This window comes from Ochotona curzoniae, unplaced genomic scaffold (assembly GCF_017591425.1).
Source record: "Ochotona curzoniae isolate NIBS_2020 unplaced genomic scaffold, NIBS_Ocur_1.0 contig_883, whole genome shotgun sequence".
Lineage (NCBI taxonomy): Eukaryota > Metazoa > Chordata > Mammalia > Lagomorpha > Ochotonidae > Ochotona > Ochotona curzoniae.
Window position 1 is genome coordinate 70,846,509 of NW_024466599.1, and position 20,223 is coordinate 70,866,731.

Here is a 20,223-nt window from a genome sequence, read left to right on the forward strand (position 1 = left end):
TCACCCATGTTACAGGGCAGGAGAGGGGTCCTCATTAACCTACCCCATAACTATATTTGGGAAAAAGCAAGCTTTGTGCTTTTAACAAAAAGATCCCTCCACCCCTGGTGTCCTGTGCTGCTATTATGGCTTCAGTAAAAATATCACGGGTTTTCAGAGTCTCAGCTGCACCACAGACAAGCCGGAGGGAAATCATGAGTCAAGCTCCTTAAGAAGGAGTGTAAAAATACCAGCGGGTACGGCATTGGAGAAGGAAGCCAACTCCCCCGCACTGCAGTACCTGTGTCTGCTTTTCTCCTGATGGAACTGGAGTGTTTGTGTGGGAACACTTTCAACAAAATCAAACTGGAATGCCCTGACTTTGAACAGGAAATTACGTCACTTTCTGAGAAACAGTGGGAAAGGACAGAAAGGCTGGGGGCAGGACGAAGCACGCTGTCCTTCCTCAACTGGGTTTGCTGAACCCAAGTTTGTGTTTCTTGAAGTTTAGAAGGCGGCTTCCTTTGTCACGTGGAAGTAGGACAGCATGACCCTGGTTCTACATCCTGAGACAGAGGGAGAGTACCAGCATGCTTGTACCCTGCCATCTGTGGAGGGAGGGGTGCTGCTGTGCAGACAGCACAGAGCGATCAGAGCCAATTTCCTCTCCCATCAAAAAGCAAAGACCTGTATCATCCTCCACATCGTTACTCGTGTGCAGCTTTTTACATAAGAACAATCGGCAGAGAATAGTGAACAGTCTGGGTTCCGAGAACTACAGGCACTCTGACGTTTTAAAAGTGAGGATGAGAAAGCTAAAGCTTCCACATGTTACAGGAAACTGAGCAAAGACAGGTCCCTTCAGGAGAGCTCCCGGAGAGGCTGTGACCACACTGTGGTGTGTGGACACCTCCAGCCATTGCAGCCCGCAGACACGGGCCTCAGCACACAGAACCAAGACAGAAAATGGACAATGCTGCTCAAGATTAGAATCATAAGAGGTGCAGTTTGTTTCTTTTTAGATGGCCAGCTTAGAAGGCAGTTGAATACTTTTGGTAAGGCACGAATTAATAGTATCGCTCAAAAACCGCTTGGCTTGAGGCCACATTTGAGAGGAGCTGTGAATTTCTTTTGAGGGGTAGACACTTGACCCAGCAGGTAAGCCTGTGGCTGACCACATCACTCCTCCACCAGCCGTGCCGGTGCACCAGCCTGGCTCCAGTTCCTGCATCCAGCTCCTTGTTCATGGGAGGCAGCCATGGAGGCCCAAGTACTGGGTTCCTGTCATCCACATGAGGTGCCTGCATCACACAGCTGGGGCGTGTTCTTTTGCTCTTTCTCCCTCTCAAGTACATAATCTGAAAATTTCTTATCTATCATCAAGTTATGCAATTAAATTTAACTTCCATGATGAAGCTGCATGTTAGTTACTGACATTAGAAACTGCATTTAGTTACAACTATACTACAAATTAATGATGAAATCATAAAGTCTTCTTAATACAATAATTGGTAGACTGATAGAATATCAACATTTTCTATCATGAAACGGACTTCTTAACCTATACCCTAAAACATGTATTTTTCTTTCTAGACAAACACACAGTTGTTCCTTACTGTCTAGCCACCCAAGCCTGCTGAGAAGGGAGTCCTAACTTTCTTGTGAATTCAAACAACACAGAAACCACTGCTGGTGTCCTGTGCGCTCCGTGAATTGCCTTCTCAAAGTCTCTGCTTCCAGAAGTTTTTTAGGTTGTTTTCCAGCCATAGGCGATGTTCAGATCTCAGACTAATCTTGCACAGGTCAGACTGCACCAGGCACAGACTCTTCCCTTGGTTAAGTGCTCCATTCAATAACCTAGCCAACTAGCATTTTATAAAGCACAGGGAACCGGTTGGTTACTCATCCATGCCTGGCACTCCTACAGGTACAGGGAAGCCTTGACGGAATCAGGAAATCAATGACTTCTCTCCCTGGCATTAACCAGCTTCTGGCAACTACCCGTCTTACGTGTGATGATCACTGATGTTTGTCAAATGGCAGGGAAGTCATGCTAAGGGTGGTCAGCTGAGCCATGCATTCCCACGGTCCACCAGGACCAGGCAGGGCCACCAGGGTCACTCTGCAAAAGAAAAGAAAGGAAGACACAGGATGAGTGCCCGACACACCACTGGCTCCCCAGGATGGTTTTATGTTTAACCAACAGAGAAGTGAACAAGAATTAAACACCAGCACTTCTGGTTTAGGGCTATTTCACAATTCCTTCAGGCCGCAGAAGAGAGAGTTAACTTATACATGTAAAAGGGGGAAGATTCAAAAAATAAGAAGAAGCTTTTAAAACTTTACATCTTCCATTGGTTGCTTTTATTCCTCTCAGTCTTCAATTAAGAGTGGAGACCAGGCAAAAGAGAAGACTATAATTTTTACCTCCACTTTCTGATGTCCTATGCTATGGTTTCATAAGTTTGAGTATGCTAATATGAAGCATAATATTACTAAAAATACAAGTGTGTGTACAAGTTTTAATACATAATAAAGTCTATAGTATATGTCTATATGTATGAAACAAATACACAGCATTGTATATGGTGATTATGAATTTATACCCGTAAGAATGTGTATACAAATCATTTGATGCAAAATATCTATGCACATGTACATACAATCAACTTTATTTAAACCTGTGATCCAGGTAAATGCCTGCAGGTGGCTGTGGTTCAATCATGAGTCAGAAGGATATGTGACTAAGTGGCTAACGGTCCATGTTGTGTGATGTTACTGGCTGTGAAGATGGAGGAAGGGGGCCACAGGCTAAGGAATGGGCTGTAGGAGTGGGTGAGGTTGGCACATGGAAGGGAACAGGTTGTCCCCTGAAGCCTCCAGGAAGAAACACACTCAGCCATCACCCCCTCAGAGCCTGCCAAGACCACATCAGGCTTCTGGCCTACAAAACTGCCAGGTAATAAACTTGTGCTGTTTTCAGTCACAACATATGTGACAATCTGTTGCAACGGTAACAGGAAGCTGACAGAGAGTGATTTGGGTCAACAAGCAAAAAGCTTCACGGGAGGAGATGATTCATCCCCTAAAGTGAGTTAGTGCAGTCACCTCGCTTTCTGAGCCCAAGTTAGTGTATCAGGCAGACAGAGGGCTTCTAATGTTAGACTCGGGGAGAGTCCAACCCCGTGGAAGGGGAGCCACCCTGTTTGGCAAGACAAGTCACAAAGCAGAGGCTGTAAAAAGCATGAGGATTTGTATTGATCATTCGTGAATGGGCGACAGAGTCTCTGGAGACATCCTAGAGTCTGCGCACCTCAAGCAGGTTAAAGCACCTTTTTAAAGGACAAAACCACAAACTTTGCATAACAGCTAGCATTTTACTTTAAGATTAGACAGCGCCAGGGCTCCCTTGGCTTGGCATAACAGTCTGCACTTTCTCAGACTGTTATGCCTCCCTTTCTTATCCATCACATTCTTGTGTTGGCCTTGCTGCATCGGCCTTGCTACCTTATCTCCTCCATTCCTGTAGCTGCCTTGTTCATGTCTGGGAAACTGAAACTTTTACTTGTTTCACAAAATAACTTTTCTATATTTATTCTAACATGGCTCTACTCTTGCTCAGCAGAAAGCAATATACAGAAGCAAAATCAAGCGGTTATTCTAAGCTCTTACACTAAGAGAAGAGAACAGGAAGAACTTGGAGAATATGTTTTGGCACTCAAAGTACCCCTCCTTCCCACCACCAAGTTTGGAAAAAAAATAAAAAAACAGAACTCAAGAGGCAGGTAAAAGATGGAACTCTTAGGAGACAAGAAATAAAGATTTATAAACAGTGGTAAAAGACACAGAAGATATTTCTTTGTATCCAATACCTTTTGGGGGCTGGTCCTATTTCTCCACCCATTTCCTAGGACAGGTGCATGCCCATGTACAATGGGAGGAGCCACAAACTCTCAGTCATTGTTCTAGACCAGCTTCACATGAGCTCTCTCCTTTGCATGTGGAAGAGAGGAGTCACTTGTGCTTATAAATAGCCACCACGCCTGCATCCCACTCACTGTGTAAGGAACCATCGTCATGCGTGGGGACTGTGGCTCAGGGGTAAAGCTGTTGTCTGTGACAGCGGCAGCCTACATGGATACCAGCTTATGTCCTGGCTGCTCCACTTCCAATCCAGTTCCCTGCTAATGGCCTGGAAAAGCAGCAGAAGATGGCCCAAGGCTTGGACCTTTGTCACTCATGCAGGAGACCCAGATGAGAGTTCTCACTTCCGTGTGGCCCACCCCTGGCTGCTACTGTCCTCTGATGAGTGAAGCAGCAGGATGATACATCTCTCTCTCTTCTTCCCTCCACCTCTGTAACGCTTTCAAATAAAATCACTCTTTATAAATATTCACTTATTTTTACTTGAAAGGCAGAATTACAGAGAGAGAGAAGGAGAAAAATAAAGAGATCTTCCATTTACTGGTTCACTCCCCAAATAGACACAATGGCCAGAGCTGGGCTGGTCTGAAGCCAGGAGCCAGGAACTTCTTCCAGATTGATCTCCTGCAGAGGTACAGGTGCCTAAGGGACTGATCTCTCCCCCGCTGCCTTCCAGGCCATTAACAGGAGCTGGGTCAGAAGCGGAACATTTAGGACTAGAATTGGTAACTAGATAAGCTGCTGGCACCACAGAGGCTTAGCTTGCAACGCCATGGTACACCTCCAATATATATAAATCTTAAGAAAGAGAGAAGAAAGTGCTTTTTAAAGAAAGCACTTGAGGAAACACCAGAAAGAGCTTGAATGATGGGTCTGCAGGACACAAAGGATAGGAATAAGAATCCCAATTTCACAAGAATTGTGGACATTTGTCTTCCCTTACTCCACATCTGTGAATAAGGCACAAGGTGGCATGATGTGCAAAACATGAAGTGTTTGGGCCAATGTGACAAAATTATTATTTAAAGTCTTACAATGTTGGTGAGAAAAGCAAATGCATAAAAGCTGGGAGCCATGCAGAATGCACTGACTTTAATTAGCAATGACCTTCTTCTCCCATGAGAAAGTATGCATGGCTTTGCTCCAAAGGGCATGGGCCGCTACAGTGGACAATGGTGTTGGTGTGAAATGTGCATGCTCCCCAGCAATCACGGTGGGACACAGGCAGCATCAGGATGCCAGATGTTCTAGAGGGATGCTCTGTCCCAGCTGTAACTGTGTGATCAGAAAGGCAAATTTACCTGAAGCTCGGGCTCCCTGCCTGGCATTAATCCAAAGTGACATAAAATCTGTTTTTTTTTTCCTTTGCAGTCCTGGAGAGAAGCAAACCAGGTAACAGACTGTTGGTGAACAGAGTCATGCAAAGTAGTGAGCAATTCATATTCTGAACTTTCTGTCTGGTCAAGAAGACAGCCATGTTAGCCACAAGTGGTGACGTGCAGGTGGCCACGTCTTCGAGCGGATCCGTGGCATTTACACCTGAAGTGATTCACCACTGTCTCAAAAATGACATATGCTTGAGGCAGAAGTTTTGCCTGTTTGCTTATTTTGAGAGGCAGAGAGAGGGGCAGAGCACTGCCTGCTAGCTAGCACTGCCTGCTAGCTTGTATGCCTGGAACTCAATTCAGGTCTCCCAAGTGTGTGGCAGAGAGTCCACTGAGTCACGAGCTTCCTACCAGGGTCTGCAGTATCACGTGGCTGGACTTGGACTGGGGCTGGCACTCCAACACGGGCATCCCAACCTGCCTGCACTCACCCCTGACTCCACCCTGCTGAGATCCAGCAACTGCTCTCTGATTTCTTAATGCTATGGTATAAGTATAGGTTCCACGTTAGGAATCATCTTCAATGGCACAATGCAATTACATATTTGAAATACACCATTTGTTTAACCATTTATGTAAAATATAGTTAGAATGTCCAAGTTTTTGCATTTTTAAAAATCATGCCGTACTATAATACTGAAGCCAAAGTTTTGGTATGCTGTTGAAGGGGGTAGGGATTATTTCCTCAGGAGTTTCCTGGAACCACCATAACTAGGTCAGCTGATTGGACATTTGAAACTGTATTCCATAACACCAAACTGTATTGCCAAAGACACATGAGAGCTGCTCTGCACTCCACAGTGCCTGCTGACGGGCCACTGCACCTGAGGCACACCGTGCTTGGCTTCAGGGAACTGCCTTGCTGCCATAACAGGCATGGTTAACCACATCTCTGCCCTGCTTAGGAAAAATGCTGCAGTAGTTGAGCAGACAATGGCAAGTCAGGGACCTGGGTTTGTTCTGCCTTTATTTTATATGCATGTAACCCAGGCTCACAGCCTCAGTAAGACAGTTTTCCCATCTGTGAAATGGGACTAAACCATTAAGGTCCTGATTATAAAATTGCAGTATCTACCAGAAATATAGAAAACCAAAGAATTATACATATTGTAATGCACAGGACCTCAACTCGATTTGATTTATACAAGTTAGGAATTCATACGTGGTGGTGGATTTTTTTTAATTTACTTTTTATTTATTTGAAAGGCAGAGTTACAGAGAGAGGAGAGACACAGAGAAAGAGATTTTCCATCTGCAAGTTCACTCTTCGAATGCCCACAGTGGCCAGGGCTAGTCCAGGCTGAAGCAAGAGTCCTGAGCTTCTTCTGGGTCTCCTGTGTGGGGGCAGGAGCCCAAACACTTGGGGCATCTTCTACTGCATTCCAAAGCATATTACTAGGTAGCTGAATTGGAAGAGAAGCAGCTGGGGCTTGAACCGGTGCCCATATGGGATGCTGGAGTTGCAGGCGGAGGCTTAGCCTGATACACCACAATACCAGCCCAGTGGATTTTCATTACAAAGAAAACCTAAAAGCATTTCATGTTAAATAGCCATTAAAGCCCCCATTTAAACACAAATACACAGACTACTGTCACATCCACAATTGTCAATAGACTCATCAGATTCACTATAAGGCCGTCCCAGGAGAGCTGAGAACTGGCACACGCAGCTTGGGACCTCAGAGCTTGGTTCACTGCTCCTCTCCTCTGGCCTGCTCTCAGCTGAGGGAGAGGCAGAGCTGGTGCTCTCCATGTGACTCCATTCTCATGAACACACATCACTGTCCCCAGTGTGACATCTAGGGTGACAAAGAGGTTGTACGTGCTCATTTACACATGTCCAAATGTGAAAAAGAGGGACGTAATAATTCTAAGGATTTCTTTCTCTTTATTGCTGCAGTATAACTGCCACATCCACAACGCACCATGTGAATTGTCTAGCTCACAGAACTTTGTCCGCTGCAAACTTCGGTGCACTTCGGTCTAACCACCCAACACATGACAGTACTTCCATCATCACCAAGAGTCCTCAGCCCCCATCTGGTCAATTACAAAGTATGTCCTCCAACCACAGTGGACTCCACCACTGCACTCTAGCTTTGTCTCTTCCTGGAAGCATGTATATGGACCATATGGCATAGATTTCCTGTGTATCTGGCTTCCCTCAGGCAGCATGTCTGTGAGGTTCATTCACTCTGTCTTGTGCATTAGCTGCAGTCCATTTACTTTTATGGCCAAGCAGGATTCCATTGTATAGACACACTTTGCTTTGCAATCCCAACCACTGGGTATTCAACCCCTATTTTCAGTCTGGGGCTAATAAGCAAGATTGCTGTAGATATCCTCGTATGAGTATTTTTTTTCAGAAGCTCTTCAAAACATCTTGTTTATTTGTTCAATTATATGTCCTGTTATCTTTGTGAGAACAATAAATAATTTCTCAGGGGTCAGAGATTCAAGCCTTTTCTACCTGGCTTTGGAAGATACTTTAATTCACTTCTGCCTCTTTCTGAACTCTTATCAAAACCTAGAACAGGGATTGGACCTTGCTTTTGGAAATGGCATTTGCTGGAAGCCGGTCATGCTCATTTGCTTGTAGGTGAGGAGTGTTTGCAGCTGCTTGTGCCCCACAAAGGCAGAGCTGAGAAGTCATACTGAAGACCATGAATGACTATGACACAGGGAGTATACACATCCCTCAGTACTGTGCAGACTGAGACCTCTCAGATCCCCAAATCTGCATCCTGTTGCATGTGTGAAGACTTCTCTGCATTATTTATGCTACTTACTCCAACTTATCTTGTACAGGGAAATATGACAAAGAAGAGTCTGTCCATGTTCAAAACAGATGCAATTAAAACCAGCTGTCAATCCCCACTGATTGGGCTGGCTGTGCGCATGACCCAATCCTCCACAGAACAAACGTCCAGTCCTGGGCTCGAACATGAGGCAGTGGCTCAGAGGCGCAGTGTGCAGCAGGCAGGTCTATGCACTCCCAAAGGACAACACAGTCCACATTCTCCATCCAGTGAAGAAGCTAACCAGCAAGGAAAGTTGAGAAGAAAGTTTCCCATAGTATCAAGGGGTTGGTCTTTATCAATTACACCAGTAAAACAAGTCTTACCTTTTCATCTTCCAGGTATTTAGTGTCCACCGTGTTATAGCCATCTCCATGACAGTGGCGTCATACTCTGGACTGACTGATGCTGAACCGCATCCACCACTGAGCTGCCATCAGGAGCTTACACATCTTTCATCTCCAGCACGCAGTCAGACTCCGAAATCCTGAAAGGACAGTTAACAGAAATGGCCATGATGCTCCCCCATAGCATTTTGGATTCTGTTTCATTGATCGACGATTTAGTTAGTTTTAAAATTGAGGTGTTAGGATGGCCCCTAATCCGATGTAACTGATATCCTTTTTAGAATAATTAATTGTTTCGAAAGACAGAGAGAAAAAGATCATTTTGCTGGATCTCCCACTTGGGTGGTGGAGACCCAAGTTGAGTTATCACCTGCCAACCCGCAGGGTGTGCCATGTCAGGAAGCTGCAACTGGTAACAGAGCTTGGTTTCAAACCCAGACAGACACAGTAGGCCACAGGCACACTTTGAGGTTTAGGGCTTTAAAGGAATAACAACAAACATATGGTAACCAGCAAGGTTGTTATATCTAAGAATAAATGCCAAACACACCGTGATGGCGGCTGTGGGTGGAGACAACATTGCTGTCTCAATTGCTCTGAAAAGCTGGTACTCTGGGATACACAGAGTCTACCACTCACAGACTCTGTCCTGCTTTTCCTCCTGCTCCTGCCCATCAAGCACCGACTCTCCTGCCCCTGATGCTGGACTCCTCCGCCGGCAGTACTCTCCTCACCGAGTTCAGTGCTGTACAGAGCAGGCTGCAGCCACCTTCCCTAAACCAACGCCCTCCACAGCTCTAAACATGTCAGCCTTCCCAGCCCCCCGTTGTCTCCGTACCTCCTACATTCAGGGTTACCCAGAATGGGGCATCCTTGGCCACATTCCTTCTCATTCAAGAGCTCTGCTTGGAGCTCTTATCTACACTCAGGACTGTCTTCTGCATCCCAGTGATATTTTTCATGCCTCATTACTACTGGCCACGTACTAAAACAACCCAACACACACACACACACACACACACACACACACACACACACACACACACACACACACACACGTGTTAGAGAAATAAATCAAAGCAGTAAAAGACAAGATTTGAATCCAAGGCTGTCTGATTCCAAAGTCCTTGGATGAAAAAATTCACTGATGTCTCCCAAACTGAAGATGGGTGATGGATGGCAAGTCACAAGCCTGTCTGGCTAAATGTCTGCTGCATAATTCTACCTGGATTAACCAGTCAAACTCTCTTTTCCTGGTTATCTCACAGGATGGTCTCCCCCACAGCCTTGGCATACAAGGTGCAGCACCCAGTTGATGCCCTTTCAACAGAGGACTTGTAGTCCAGGGGTCACCAACCTCCCAATGCCAGCCCCATCAGCCTGCTCAGTTGCACGGCCTCTTACCTAGGAGCATCTGCCTGTGGACGAGAGCCCGCGGGAGCTGCAAACCCCCTTGTGCAGCACCCAGGGCATCCAGACTCTCCTATAGCCTCCAGGAGATCCTTATGGATTTTTTCTTACAAAATCAGCCCAACTCTTCAACATAGTTATGTGTCTCTTTCTCTCGCATACTGCTTCCCCAGAGGGAGCTGGCTTTTCCTCTTCACCCAATGGCTTATGGGTTCAAGAAACACATTTTCTGTAGCTTATCTGGGTCCTTCTTGTTATTCGGGTGAGAATAATACTATTTTCAGTGTCCTGTTTTCTCACTGGAAGTGGAATTTTTTTTCACTCACTTTTGATGAATCAAATTTTTACATATTTTATTAATTTATTAATCTCTTTCCATACTACGTACTTTCAACATCTTAGATACAAAAAAAACTTTCCTCATTTCTATTTATAGATAATTCCCAGTATTTCCTTTTAAACATTTTATAAATTTGCTTTTCACATTTTACATTAGTAACATAAATATGTTATAAGGTAAAGATTTTCCCCTAAATTTGGACTACCTACTAATTTAATAATATCCTGGTATCATTTACTGAGTGTCTTGTGTTTTCTCACATTAAAAAATTAAGTGTGCATATATGCATATATCTCAATTCTCTTTCTAATGCCTATATTCTGTTTCATTAGTCTAACATAGCCTATAAGATTGATACTACAAGACTGTAGTCTCATTGGCTCAAATTATTCTTCAAAATCATCTGGTTTTTGTCTTTCATTTTACTACACTGATTATAACATCAGCTTGAACAAATTCATGAAAACATTCTCTTGGATTTTTTTTTTCTGGAATTACTTTGGGCATTTCCACGATGTTAAGTGTTTGTTTCCATGAACATGGTATTTTTTCCCCCATTTATTTAGAGTTTCCTGAATATCTTCCAAAAGGGCTCGCAATTTTTTTTATCCGTAAAGAGCCTATATGTATACTTTAAAGAGTTTTTCCCTAGGTATTTATGGTAGAAAGTGTTGAGTGGCCCTAAAACCCGCCTTCTCACCTTTTGCCTGGGCATGTGAGCAGATTACATTTCCAAGTCTCCCTTGCCTCAGGTGTAAGAAGTCTTTTTCCTTCAGGGTCCTTTGTGAGCATCTACACCTCTACCACCAGTGAGAAATCAAACGTGGCCAAGGCATCACAGGGCCCAAAGCCCTAAGGGATGAGAAGGAATGTGAGTTTCCAGATCAGCCCAAAAAGGTGTGTTGCCAACAGACCTGCAACAACTACTCTACCAGAGTCCCCACCTCCCAGCGTAGAGAAATGGCATGCAATGAGAAGTAAAAGTTAAAACCGTTGTGAGTTTTCACAAGGCTGAAGATGTTATGGCTGTGGAGATATAGAAAACCATCCTGGGGGATATAGCCATTTTTCCAGAACTTAGAAGTTGGAATTCTTCATTACTCTGTTTGTATATAGATGAACCACAAGAGCATTGCAGGCAGAGGAAAGCATGAGGTATGGAATCATGAGCTGCAGTTAGAGCAGGACAAAAGATTAGCAAGTGTGATGTTGGAAAGGAAGACAGGGGAGATGAGTAGAGAAGGAAGGGATGCTGCTAGCTGCAGATACCGTGGAATGTGCACTCAGTGAGCCCTGGAGAGCATCGTCCTTTATAAATTGTTGCTCGGGCAAAATGACAAAGTACACAATTCACGGGGACCCTGCAGGTACAGATTGTCCTTATCCTGCATGCTTAGCAGATAATCACAGGCCAAAGCGCTGGGTGCCAGTTTCCATGCCTCTTAACATAAGCCACGTGTATTGGATAGGAAACTGCAGGGAAGGCCACACCACACACCAAGACGGGCGCATCTCTGGTCAGACTGCAGAACAAAGACAGATAGTAACTTAGAAACCAAAGGGAGGTCACCAAAACAGCCAACATTGGCCCATCTCAATTCTCTTCTTTATTAAACAAAAATAAAACAAAACAAAAACCTTTAAGCATGGTTCAACTCTGTGTTAAGAATGTCAAAGGACCACTGAGGAAGTCTATTGCTGACCTGAGTGTCTTGTCAAATTCCCACAGATATTTTGCAACTAACATTTTTCCATTTACTGACCAAGAAACCTCTTAGCTACACACACACACACACACACACACACACACACAGTAACACTGAAGTTAGTACAAATCTGGTTCTTTCCTCAGAACACAAGACCAGGCATATAAAACAAGAGCACTTAGACTGTTCTGTCATTTCTTCAATAAAATTCTCTTCTTATCAGACAGTTCATCTGACAAATATAAGAATATTAATTCTTCAGCCAGAACAGTTATATTAAAATTTCTGCTTGCCAACAATTATAATAAAAACATGTCCAACGATAGCTTATAAGGCATACATACTAAGGGTCCAAACTTCCCCGCCCAAAAGCTACTAATGAAGAGGGCAGGGAAGGGGCCTGGGCAGCCCAGCAGGGAGGTGCTGCAGCCTGCGATGGGACAGGGCAGCCCCTCTGTTGCAAGCAAAGGGTGGGAGCAGACATTCAACCCGAGAGAGGAGGAGGGAGCTCTAGGCCCAGGACATCTAGATGTTCAATCAAGACCCACAGCATGGACAGGAAAGAGAAGAGAAATACTAATGGAAAAAATAGAAAGAATCACTACTGATATTCCAAGTCTGAGATGGAAGTCTGCTAGCCCATGGCACTAGCCCCACCATATCAGTATTTAAAAAAAAAAAAAAAAAAGAATTCCAGGGCCGCCTTTGTGGCATAGTTGGGAAAATGGCCCTCTTAGGGCATCCCATATGGGCACTGGTTTGTGTCCTAATTGCTTCTCTTCATATCCAGCTCCCTGCTAATGGCCTGGAGAAAGCAGAAGATGACCCAAGTACTTGGACCCCTGCCACCCATTTAGGGAACTCAGAAGCAGCTCCCTGTTCCTGCTTCAGCCTGGTCCAGCGCTGGCCACTACAGCCAAGTGGGGAGTGAGCCAGCAGATAGGAAATCTCCCTCTCTCTGTCTGTCCCTCTTTTTCTATAATTCTTTCAGATAAGTCTTCACACACACACACACACACTTTACTGTATAATTGTCTTTACAGACCCAACTTCATCACACTTGAAATACACCAAATGAATATATCACTAAGAAGTAACAAAGACAGACACTCAGTTTCAATGTAGCAAAAGAAGCCACCCAAAACCTTCAGAAGAGGGTATACAACTTGTTTCCTGCAAAGTTAGTGGTACCAATAAAACCCAACCCCGATAGAGTTGACATAGATCCAGTGTTTGTGAAATTAATCAGAGAGCTGCAGCTATTACATGTTGTTTAACTGGATTTCTCATATCTTATGTAAATAGACTTAAAAGCTTATATTTTGGTTACATATCACTAAATCATGCTCCATGCAACTTAAGTGTTAGTGGTTTTGATTTCAGAACAAGTATTGTAACAACTGACAACTGGTAAGGGCACTAAATTAATTCACAAGCAGTAGGAATTCTGATCCTATGCAAAATTATGGAGATAAGGTAAAGGGGAGAATTCTTGGCCTGTGTGTCACCAATTTACATTAATATTATTACAAAGACTCAGTAATGTTAACAACTTTCAATCTATTGCAACCATAATCCATGTTTGAAAATTGTTTCAAAAATTAACCTTTTCTGTTTCTAAGCCTTCCTTTTATATTGTCTGATCAACCCAAGAGATGGTAAAAAGTTGCATCTTTGGAGAACCTGGCTTCACCAACCAAGTGGTAGTTGTGAAGCCAGATATGAAATGAGCATCTAGAGGGGATAAAAAGTTACCTCATTGTTTCAGAAACTAGACTTCAGATAAAACATATGTCCACAGGGTGCAGTAATGGGTTCGAGAAGCAACCCCCCCACCCCCCCCAAAAAAAAATCTGTGTTTTAAGCAAGAAGTACATACAAAGGATTCACAAATAGTCCGTTTGTTTTAGAAGCTGATTTTCATTGTATCTTACCAGATTTCTAGACGACAAATCAGCGGTTACCAGGTATTTGTGGAGTCTTCAAAAGTTCACAGAAAATGTGTTATGAAAAAAATTATACATGTTTTAAAACATTTTGTGCCCGTTTAATTCTATTTTCCATTAACGTCTCTGACTTGCCCTTGTCTATATTTTCCTTGATAGTAAAAGCCCTTGATGTTGAGGTATGAACTTCAAAAGGCTGAGATTTTAAGAGTTTTAGGGATTCTTTTTCCACATTCTTGAGTGTGCAGAGGGCACACTCAAGTCAGTTACATCAATCAATAGCTCTGGGCTTTCTCCTGTCTCAGAGCTTATGTTCTTTTGAGGTGAGGAATCAACATCTAAAAAAATAAAACTTCTAGAATAAACATTTAACATCTGAAAAACAACATACAGTATTATCCCCTCTGAGGGGAACATTTTGTTGTGTAAATGTAATGCACCATGCAGGGAAGGACTGTTGCCTATCCAGGAAAATGGTATTTGTAATAATTCATCTGGATGGTAAGTATGACTAAAAGTTTAAATCATACCTACTTTTCCTGTTAGTTTATGCATGAAGTCCTTGCAGGATTTACTCTTCTAGAATGTTCTATATTCTTATAGCTGTGACACTCATTACATTATTAATTTCAAACTACTATATAGAAATGAGAAATAGGTAGATTGACTGTGGTCACCTTCCATCCCATGGGGTCGCACAGCTCCAGGACAATGGAGCCTGCAGACCTTCCCTGGGGACATTTCCAGGGTTGCTCGGATCAGGGCATCCTCCATGTGGTGCAGAGCTGGGTGCTGCTGCAAGGACAGACACTTTCTAGTGCTTTCTTACCCTCTTCAGTGTGTGCATCCAGTTTAAAATATAAAAGGAGGAACAAGTATTTCTAAGCACATCAGATTTCTCAGCTGGATTCTACTCAAGTAGAAAAAGAATCCTGCATATTAAAGATGTTATGGCATAAGAAAAAAATCATGCTGTCAGCCGTCTTAGAATATTGGGGGAGGAAAGTATCATTATAACTCAATCTCTGTGGGGGTAGGGGAGGCCAAGAGCTGATACTCTTCCTTTATAATCTGTCTGAATTGCAGGCTTACAAACTTCAAAATTTTTATGGTAAAATACAGGATAATTTTGTAGGGAGATGGAGTGGGTGAACACCATACTTATGAAGCACTTTTAAAACTTTCTAGGAAATGGAATTAGAAGTTTATTTCGGTGCCCCCCCCCAAATTTGAAATGCATGAATAAGAGAAGTCATCATAAAAGTTCACAAAAATGTGCATTATGAAAAACTATACATTGATTTTAAAATTCGTTAATTGTTTTAACATCTGCAAATAACTTGCATAATCTCCTTCTCCTCCTTTCTTATAAGCAGAACAACAGAGACAGGGAGAAAGATGGAAAGTAAGGGCTTTGCTAGGTCGCTCCCCAGGGTCCACATGGCTGGCGTCAGGCTGTGTCAAAGCCATGAGCCAGGCACACAATCCAGGTCTCCCACGTGCATGGCCGGAATACAACTCCTTAAGCTACTCTTACTGCCTGCCAGGCTCTGCATCATCCGGAAGCCGGAGCCAGAGCCGGAGCCAGAGCGGAGTATGGAAACCCGGCACTCTGTGGGACACAGGTGTCTTAATTCCCAGCTCAACACCCAGTGGAGCTCTTCAGCCTAGTTCCCATGAATTTCTGGAGCCACCTGTAAATGAGATCACATATCTTCCGTTCAGATGCTCTCTCTGCTTTCCTTTCTCCAAGCCCAGACCACTTCAAGTCCCCTGGTGCTTTTGTTTCTGTGGAGGCATGCTAAGATCTCTTTCGATCTTTAATCAAATCATTATTTCCACTGACATGTCCAAAAGTTTCAACTCACAGACTGAGGGACCCCAGTTGGTCATGAGGAATACATCTAAGTAACCTAATAGCACAATGTTAGAGGAATTTGGCCCAGTTTCATACTGAAACTGAGAAAAATATCTCATACATTACCAAACCAAAAAATGCAAAGAAGAAAAAAAAAGATGCTTTAAAACAAGTTTAGGACATTTACCTTAAAAATTCAGATGATATGGGCCTAGCACAATAGCCTAGTAGCTAAAGTCCTCGCCTTGAAAGCACCAGGTTCCCATATGGGTATTGGTTTTAATCCCAGCTGCCCTGCTTCCCATCCAGCTCCCTGTTTGTGGCCTGGGAAAGCAGTCGAGGACGGCCCAAACCCCTGGGACCCTGCACCTGCAGGGGAGACCTGGAAGAGACTCCTGGCTCCTGGTTTTAGATCAGCTCAGTTCCAGCCATTGCGGTTACTTAGGGAGTAAATCAGCAGATGGAAGACCTTCCTCTCTGTCTTTCCTTCTCTCTCTATAGCTGATTTTCTAATAATAATAATAAAAAATTCAGATGATACTATGAGAACACTGAAAAAAAAATCATTACCATGATCTGATCAGAAATTTTTAAAAATTCCAGCAATTTTGAAATCAGAGTTGAGGTTTTAATCATTTTAGCCTCTTTTACCTTCCCATAGTAGTCTTACCAATGATGAAATACAAGCATGACAGCTTCCCTCTGATTCTTATACACCTGTTAGATAAAACATCCCCTTGAAGTATCACTCGAAGCTGTGATTGCCCCTGGAGGACAGTTTTATTTGCAGGTGAAATAGAGTCTTCCAGTAAGAATTGAAACAAGGGCCCAGCGCAATAGCCTAGTGGTTAAAGTCCTCGCCTTGAATGCGCCAGTTCTAATCCCAGTGGCCCTGCTTCCCATCTAGCTCCCTGCCTGTGGCCTGAGAAAGCAGTCGAGGATGGCCCAAGAACTTGGGACCCTGCATCTGTGTGGGAGACCTGGAGGAAGCTCTGGGCTCCTGGCTTCAGATTGCCTCCGCTCTAGTCATTGAGGCCGCTTGGGGAGTGAACCATTGGACAGAAGAACTTCCTCTGTCTCTCCTCCTCTCTATATATCTGCCTTTCCAATAAAAATAAATAAATCTTAAAAAAAAAATAGAGTTGAAACAAGCAGAAGTGAAGGGTAACAATCCTGAACAATGGGCAAATGCTGTGAGGTGGGGGCCACGATGGCCAGCTGGGCCTGCTGTCTGTCCCTCGGATGCTTGTGCCAAATCGCGTGGCCTCCACAGAACTGAAGGACCTTGAGGAAAGCAGAAAGGAGTGACACATCAACGTAAAGAACTGCCCACATCTCCTCTTGCTGTGGCGCGCTGAGTGCGTCCCCACCCGTGAGCTCTGTGGCATCTTCAGCGCGGCTCTGACAGGCCTCCCCCGACCTGCTGGGATGGGCCCGTGCTTCAGCACCAACAAGTTAACCCTGTTGTTGGCTTTGTGGGTAACAGTTGGGGCTGCCATGAAACACTGGAGGCAGAAATAAACATGTGAAAAAGTACCAGAGAAGAATATGCAAGACCCAAGAAGCCTCAAGATACACCTGTCCAAGGGTCTTTGTGAATGTGCTTAACTTCTTTTGATTCAGGGTTGATTTTCTGATGACAAGAAAAGAGTGCTGCTGTAAGGATCCATTGAGAGATGTTTCAAGACTCTTAGGAAATCTCCAGGTGGAAGAGAGTTGGCAGGTGTAACCGAACAACAGCCTCTAGCTTTAGCAGTGCTTTTTACAAGTTGGAACGATGACAACGGAACAGGATTATTAAAGACTAATCAATCACACACATACACACACAAAGAATAAAAACATTATTTCTCACTACAGAAAATGGACCTAGGTATTTTAGTGAACCACATTTTTTTAGAGATTTATTTATTTTTATTGAAAAGTCAGATATAGAAAAAGGACGAGACACAGAGAGGAAGATCTTCTGTCTGATGATTCACTCCCCAAGTGGCCACAAAGGCCAGAGCTGAGCTGAGCTGAAGCCAAGAGCCTCATCCTGGTCTACCACGAGTGTGCTGGGTCCCAAGGCTTTAAGTCATCCTCAACTGCTTTCCTGGGCCACAAGCAGGGAGCTGGATGGGAAGTGTGGCCACTAGGACATGAACCGACACCCATATGGGATTCCAGGAATACAAGGTGAGGACTTTGGCCAATAGGCTATTGTGCCGGACCTGAACTACATTTTTTTTAAAGGCTGAAAATAAACACCTGCTGATGTGAACGCAGGGAAGATAAATTTCAGCCCCTTCAATGGTTGTTTATGGATGCAGAAATTTGGGGTATACTGGAATACACTCAAACACATCTAGCAGAGGAAACTCCAGAAACCCTGTCCAAAGAGAAAAGCATGTTTGCTCCAACAGTGACTTAAGGCAAAGCTATCTAAAGTAGGTAAATGTAGGAGGAAAAAAAACGGATTCATTTTCTCTTAGAAATATATTTTTCCTAATTTTTATTTTTGGGAGAGACAAAGAACTCCTTTTTCCTGGTTGACTTTTGAAATGCCTACAAAGAGCCAGGAAATCAATGTAGGTCCCCGTGTAGGACGCAACAACCGAATCCCCCAGCCCACCCCTGCATCCCCCGGGCTGAGCAGGGAGCAGGCATCAGCAGCCAGAGCTCGGGCTTCAGCCCAGTGTGCCATGCTGGGGTCCCCGCTGCTAGGCCAAAGGCCAGCCCTGATTAGTTTATGGAGTTATTTTGCTGCAGACAGTAAAACTACAGGTCAATGCATGCAGATGTTGACAATAAACAGTATTAAAATAAGTAAACACTGACATGAAAACAAAACAAAACAAAACAAAACCCTTGGTCAATGGCAATGTTAAGGAAAGGTCAGACAACTGTAGGGAGAACTGGATAGATCTGTAGGAAAACAACTGATTATAAAGAGAGGACAGTGGGACTCCTTCCCAGTGTGGAGCCAGGGCTAGCTGCAATTCCACTGGGAAGGCCCAAGGTTAGGGTTAGGAAAGGAACGGGCAAGAAAGCCCCTACTCCTCAGGTTTAGATAGTAGATCAAAGAGGTGCTCCTCCCCGAGCCAGGGGAACAGGAATTACAGCCTGAGGAAAGGAACCTGTTAGAGGAACAGATTGTGTATTAGGAGACTCTTGCTGTTGAAATGTAAATTCCTCAAACCCTCATTCTAATGCCTACATGACTGCCTGTGTTTAAAAAGTCTGATGCTAAGTTTCTTTGGGGATCCCCCAATCGAGCTTCCAGACTCAGAACCCTAACCATCAAAAGACAGAGGACAGAACAAGTCAACCACCTCAGCTGTATGTTGGCAGCGAAATAGTGGGCAAACGGAGACTCTATGATGGACTATGTCAATCAGTGGATTCTTCAATGACCTCATCGTGCTTGGAATGGCAAGACTGGCAGCAATTCATAACTGTTCAATTAGCAAAAGCACTTGAGCAAGAACCTCGGAGCATGCCCCACATCCGGGACCTGGGATGGGTGGGAGACTTGGTGGGGCTTCTCCCTTAAAATCCCCTTTTACATCAGATATATTAAGGAAACAATACGGAACAAATTGTCCTGCCCATCTTCCTGTAGCACTTGAACCTTTTTACCCTAATTATATGAAGATTGTCAAAAATTAATTTTTAAAAAACTGACTTTGTAATAAAAATAAATAAATCTTTAGAAAAAAAAAAGTCTGATGCTGGGTCCAGCACGGTGGCCTAGCAGCTAAAGTCCTCACCTTGAACGCGCCAGGATCCCATATGGGCACCAGTTCTAATCCCGGCAGCTCCACTTCCCATCCAGCTCCCTGCTTGTGGCCTTGGGAAAGCAGTCAAGGACGGCCCAAAGCCTTGGGACCCTGCACCTGCATGGGAGACCTGGAGAAAGTTCCTGGATCCTGGCTTCAGATCAGCATAGCACTGGCCGTTGCGGTCACTTGGGGAGTGAATCATCGGACAGAAGATCTTCCTCTCTGTCTCTCCTCCTCTCTGTATATCTGACTTTCCAATAAATGAATAAAATCTAAAAGAAAAAAAAAAAAGAGGTGTGATAGGAATCCTGCCTTCTGTGCTTCTTCCTTCTCTGAGTCACATTTAGGATTTAAGCAAGGCAGCAGAGGAACTCCTAGGGGATCACTTTAATTCTCCCCAGTGCAGAAAGAGCCTGAGGTTTTAACTGATGTCCTTGAATTTATCAAACACAAAACATCACTTCATTTTTTTTTTCTTGGCCCTTTTTTTTTTTCCTTCTTCTGGAGTTCCAATTGCAAGTATAGTGTATCATTTCACATTGTCCCACAAGTTTCAGAAACTTCTTTCGTTTTTATAAAAATCTGTTCTTTGACTTGAATAATTTCTCGTTCTGGGAATCTATTTGTAATTCCACTTTTTAGACATGCATAACTTGTTGCTGAGCCTGTCTAGCAATTTTTGGATTCAAGCATTTGTAATCATCATCTTTAGACTTTCCATGTTTCAGTCTTTTTGTTATTAAAGATACAATATTTTTCTGCAATT

The 20,223-nt window shown here is 43.8% G+C and overlaps 1 protein-coding gene across 1 annotated transcript; it reads right to left on the reverse strand.

Moving 5' to 3' along the window:
* Window positions 1-1,936: 1,936 nt before the first annotated feature.
* Window positions 1,937-19,894, reverse strand: LONRF2 (LON peptidase N-terminal domain and ring finger 2; the record flags this gene model as incomplete). Its single annotated transcript, XM_040993376.1, is given in 17 exon segments — window positions 1,937-2,001; window positions 4,847-4,853; window positions 5,205-5,360; window positions 8,413-8,496; window positions 8,498-8,573; window positions 11,544-11,636; window positions 11,638-11,706; window positions 12,068-12,092; window positions 12,095-12,187; window positions 13,662-13,718; window positions 14,076-14,096; window positions 14,099-14,173; window positions 14,562-14,631; window positions 14,633-14,700; window positions 14,703-14,745; window positions 19,770-19,813; window positions 19,816-19,894. Coding segments are annotated over 17 exon segments (1,125 nt in total), but the record flags the coding sequence as incomplete, so codon positions are not given.
* Between the last annotated feature and the right edge of the window lie 329 nt (window positions 19,895-20,223).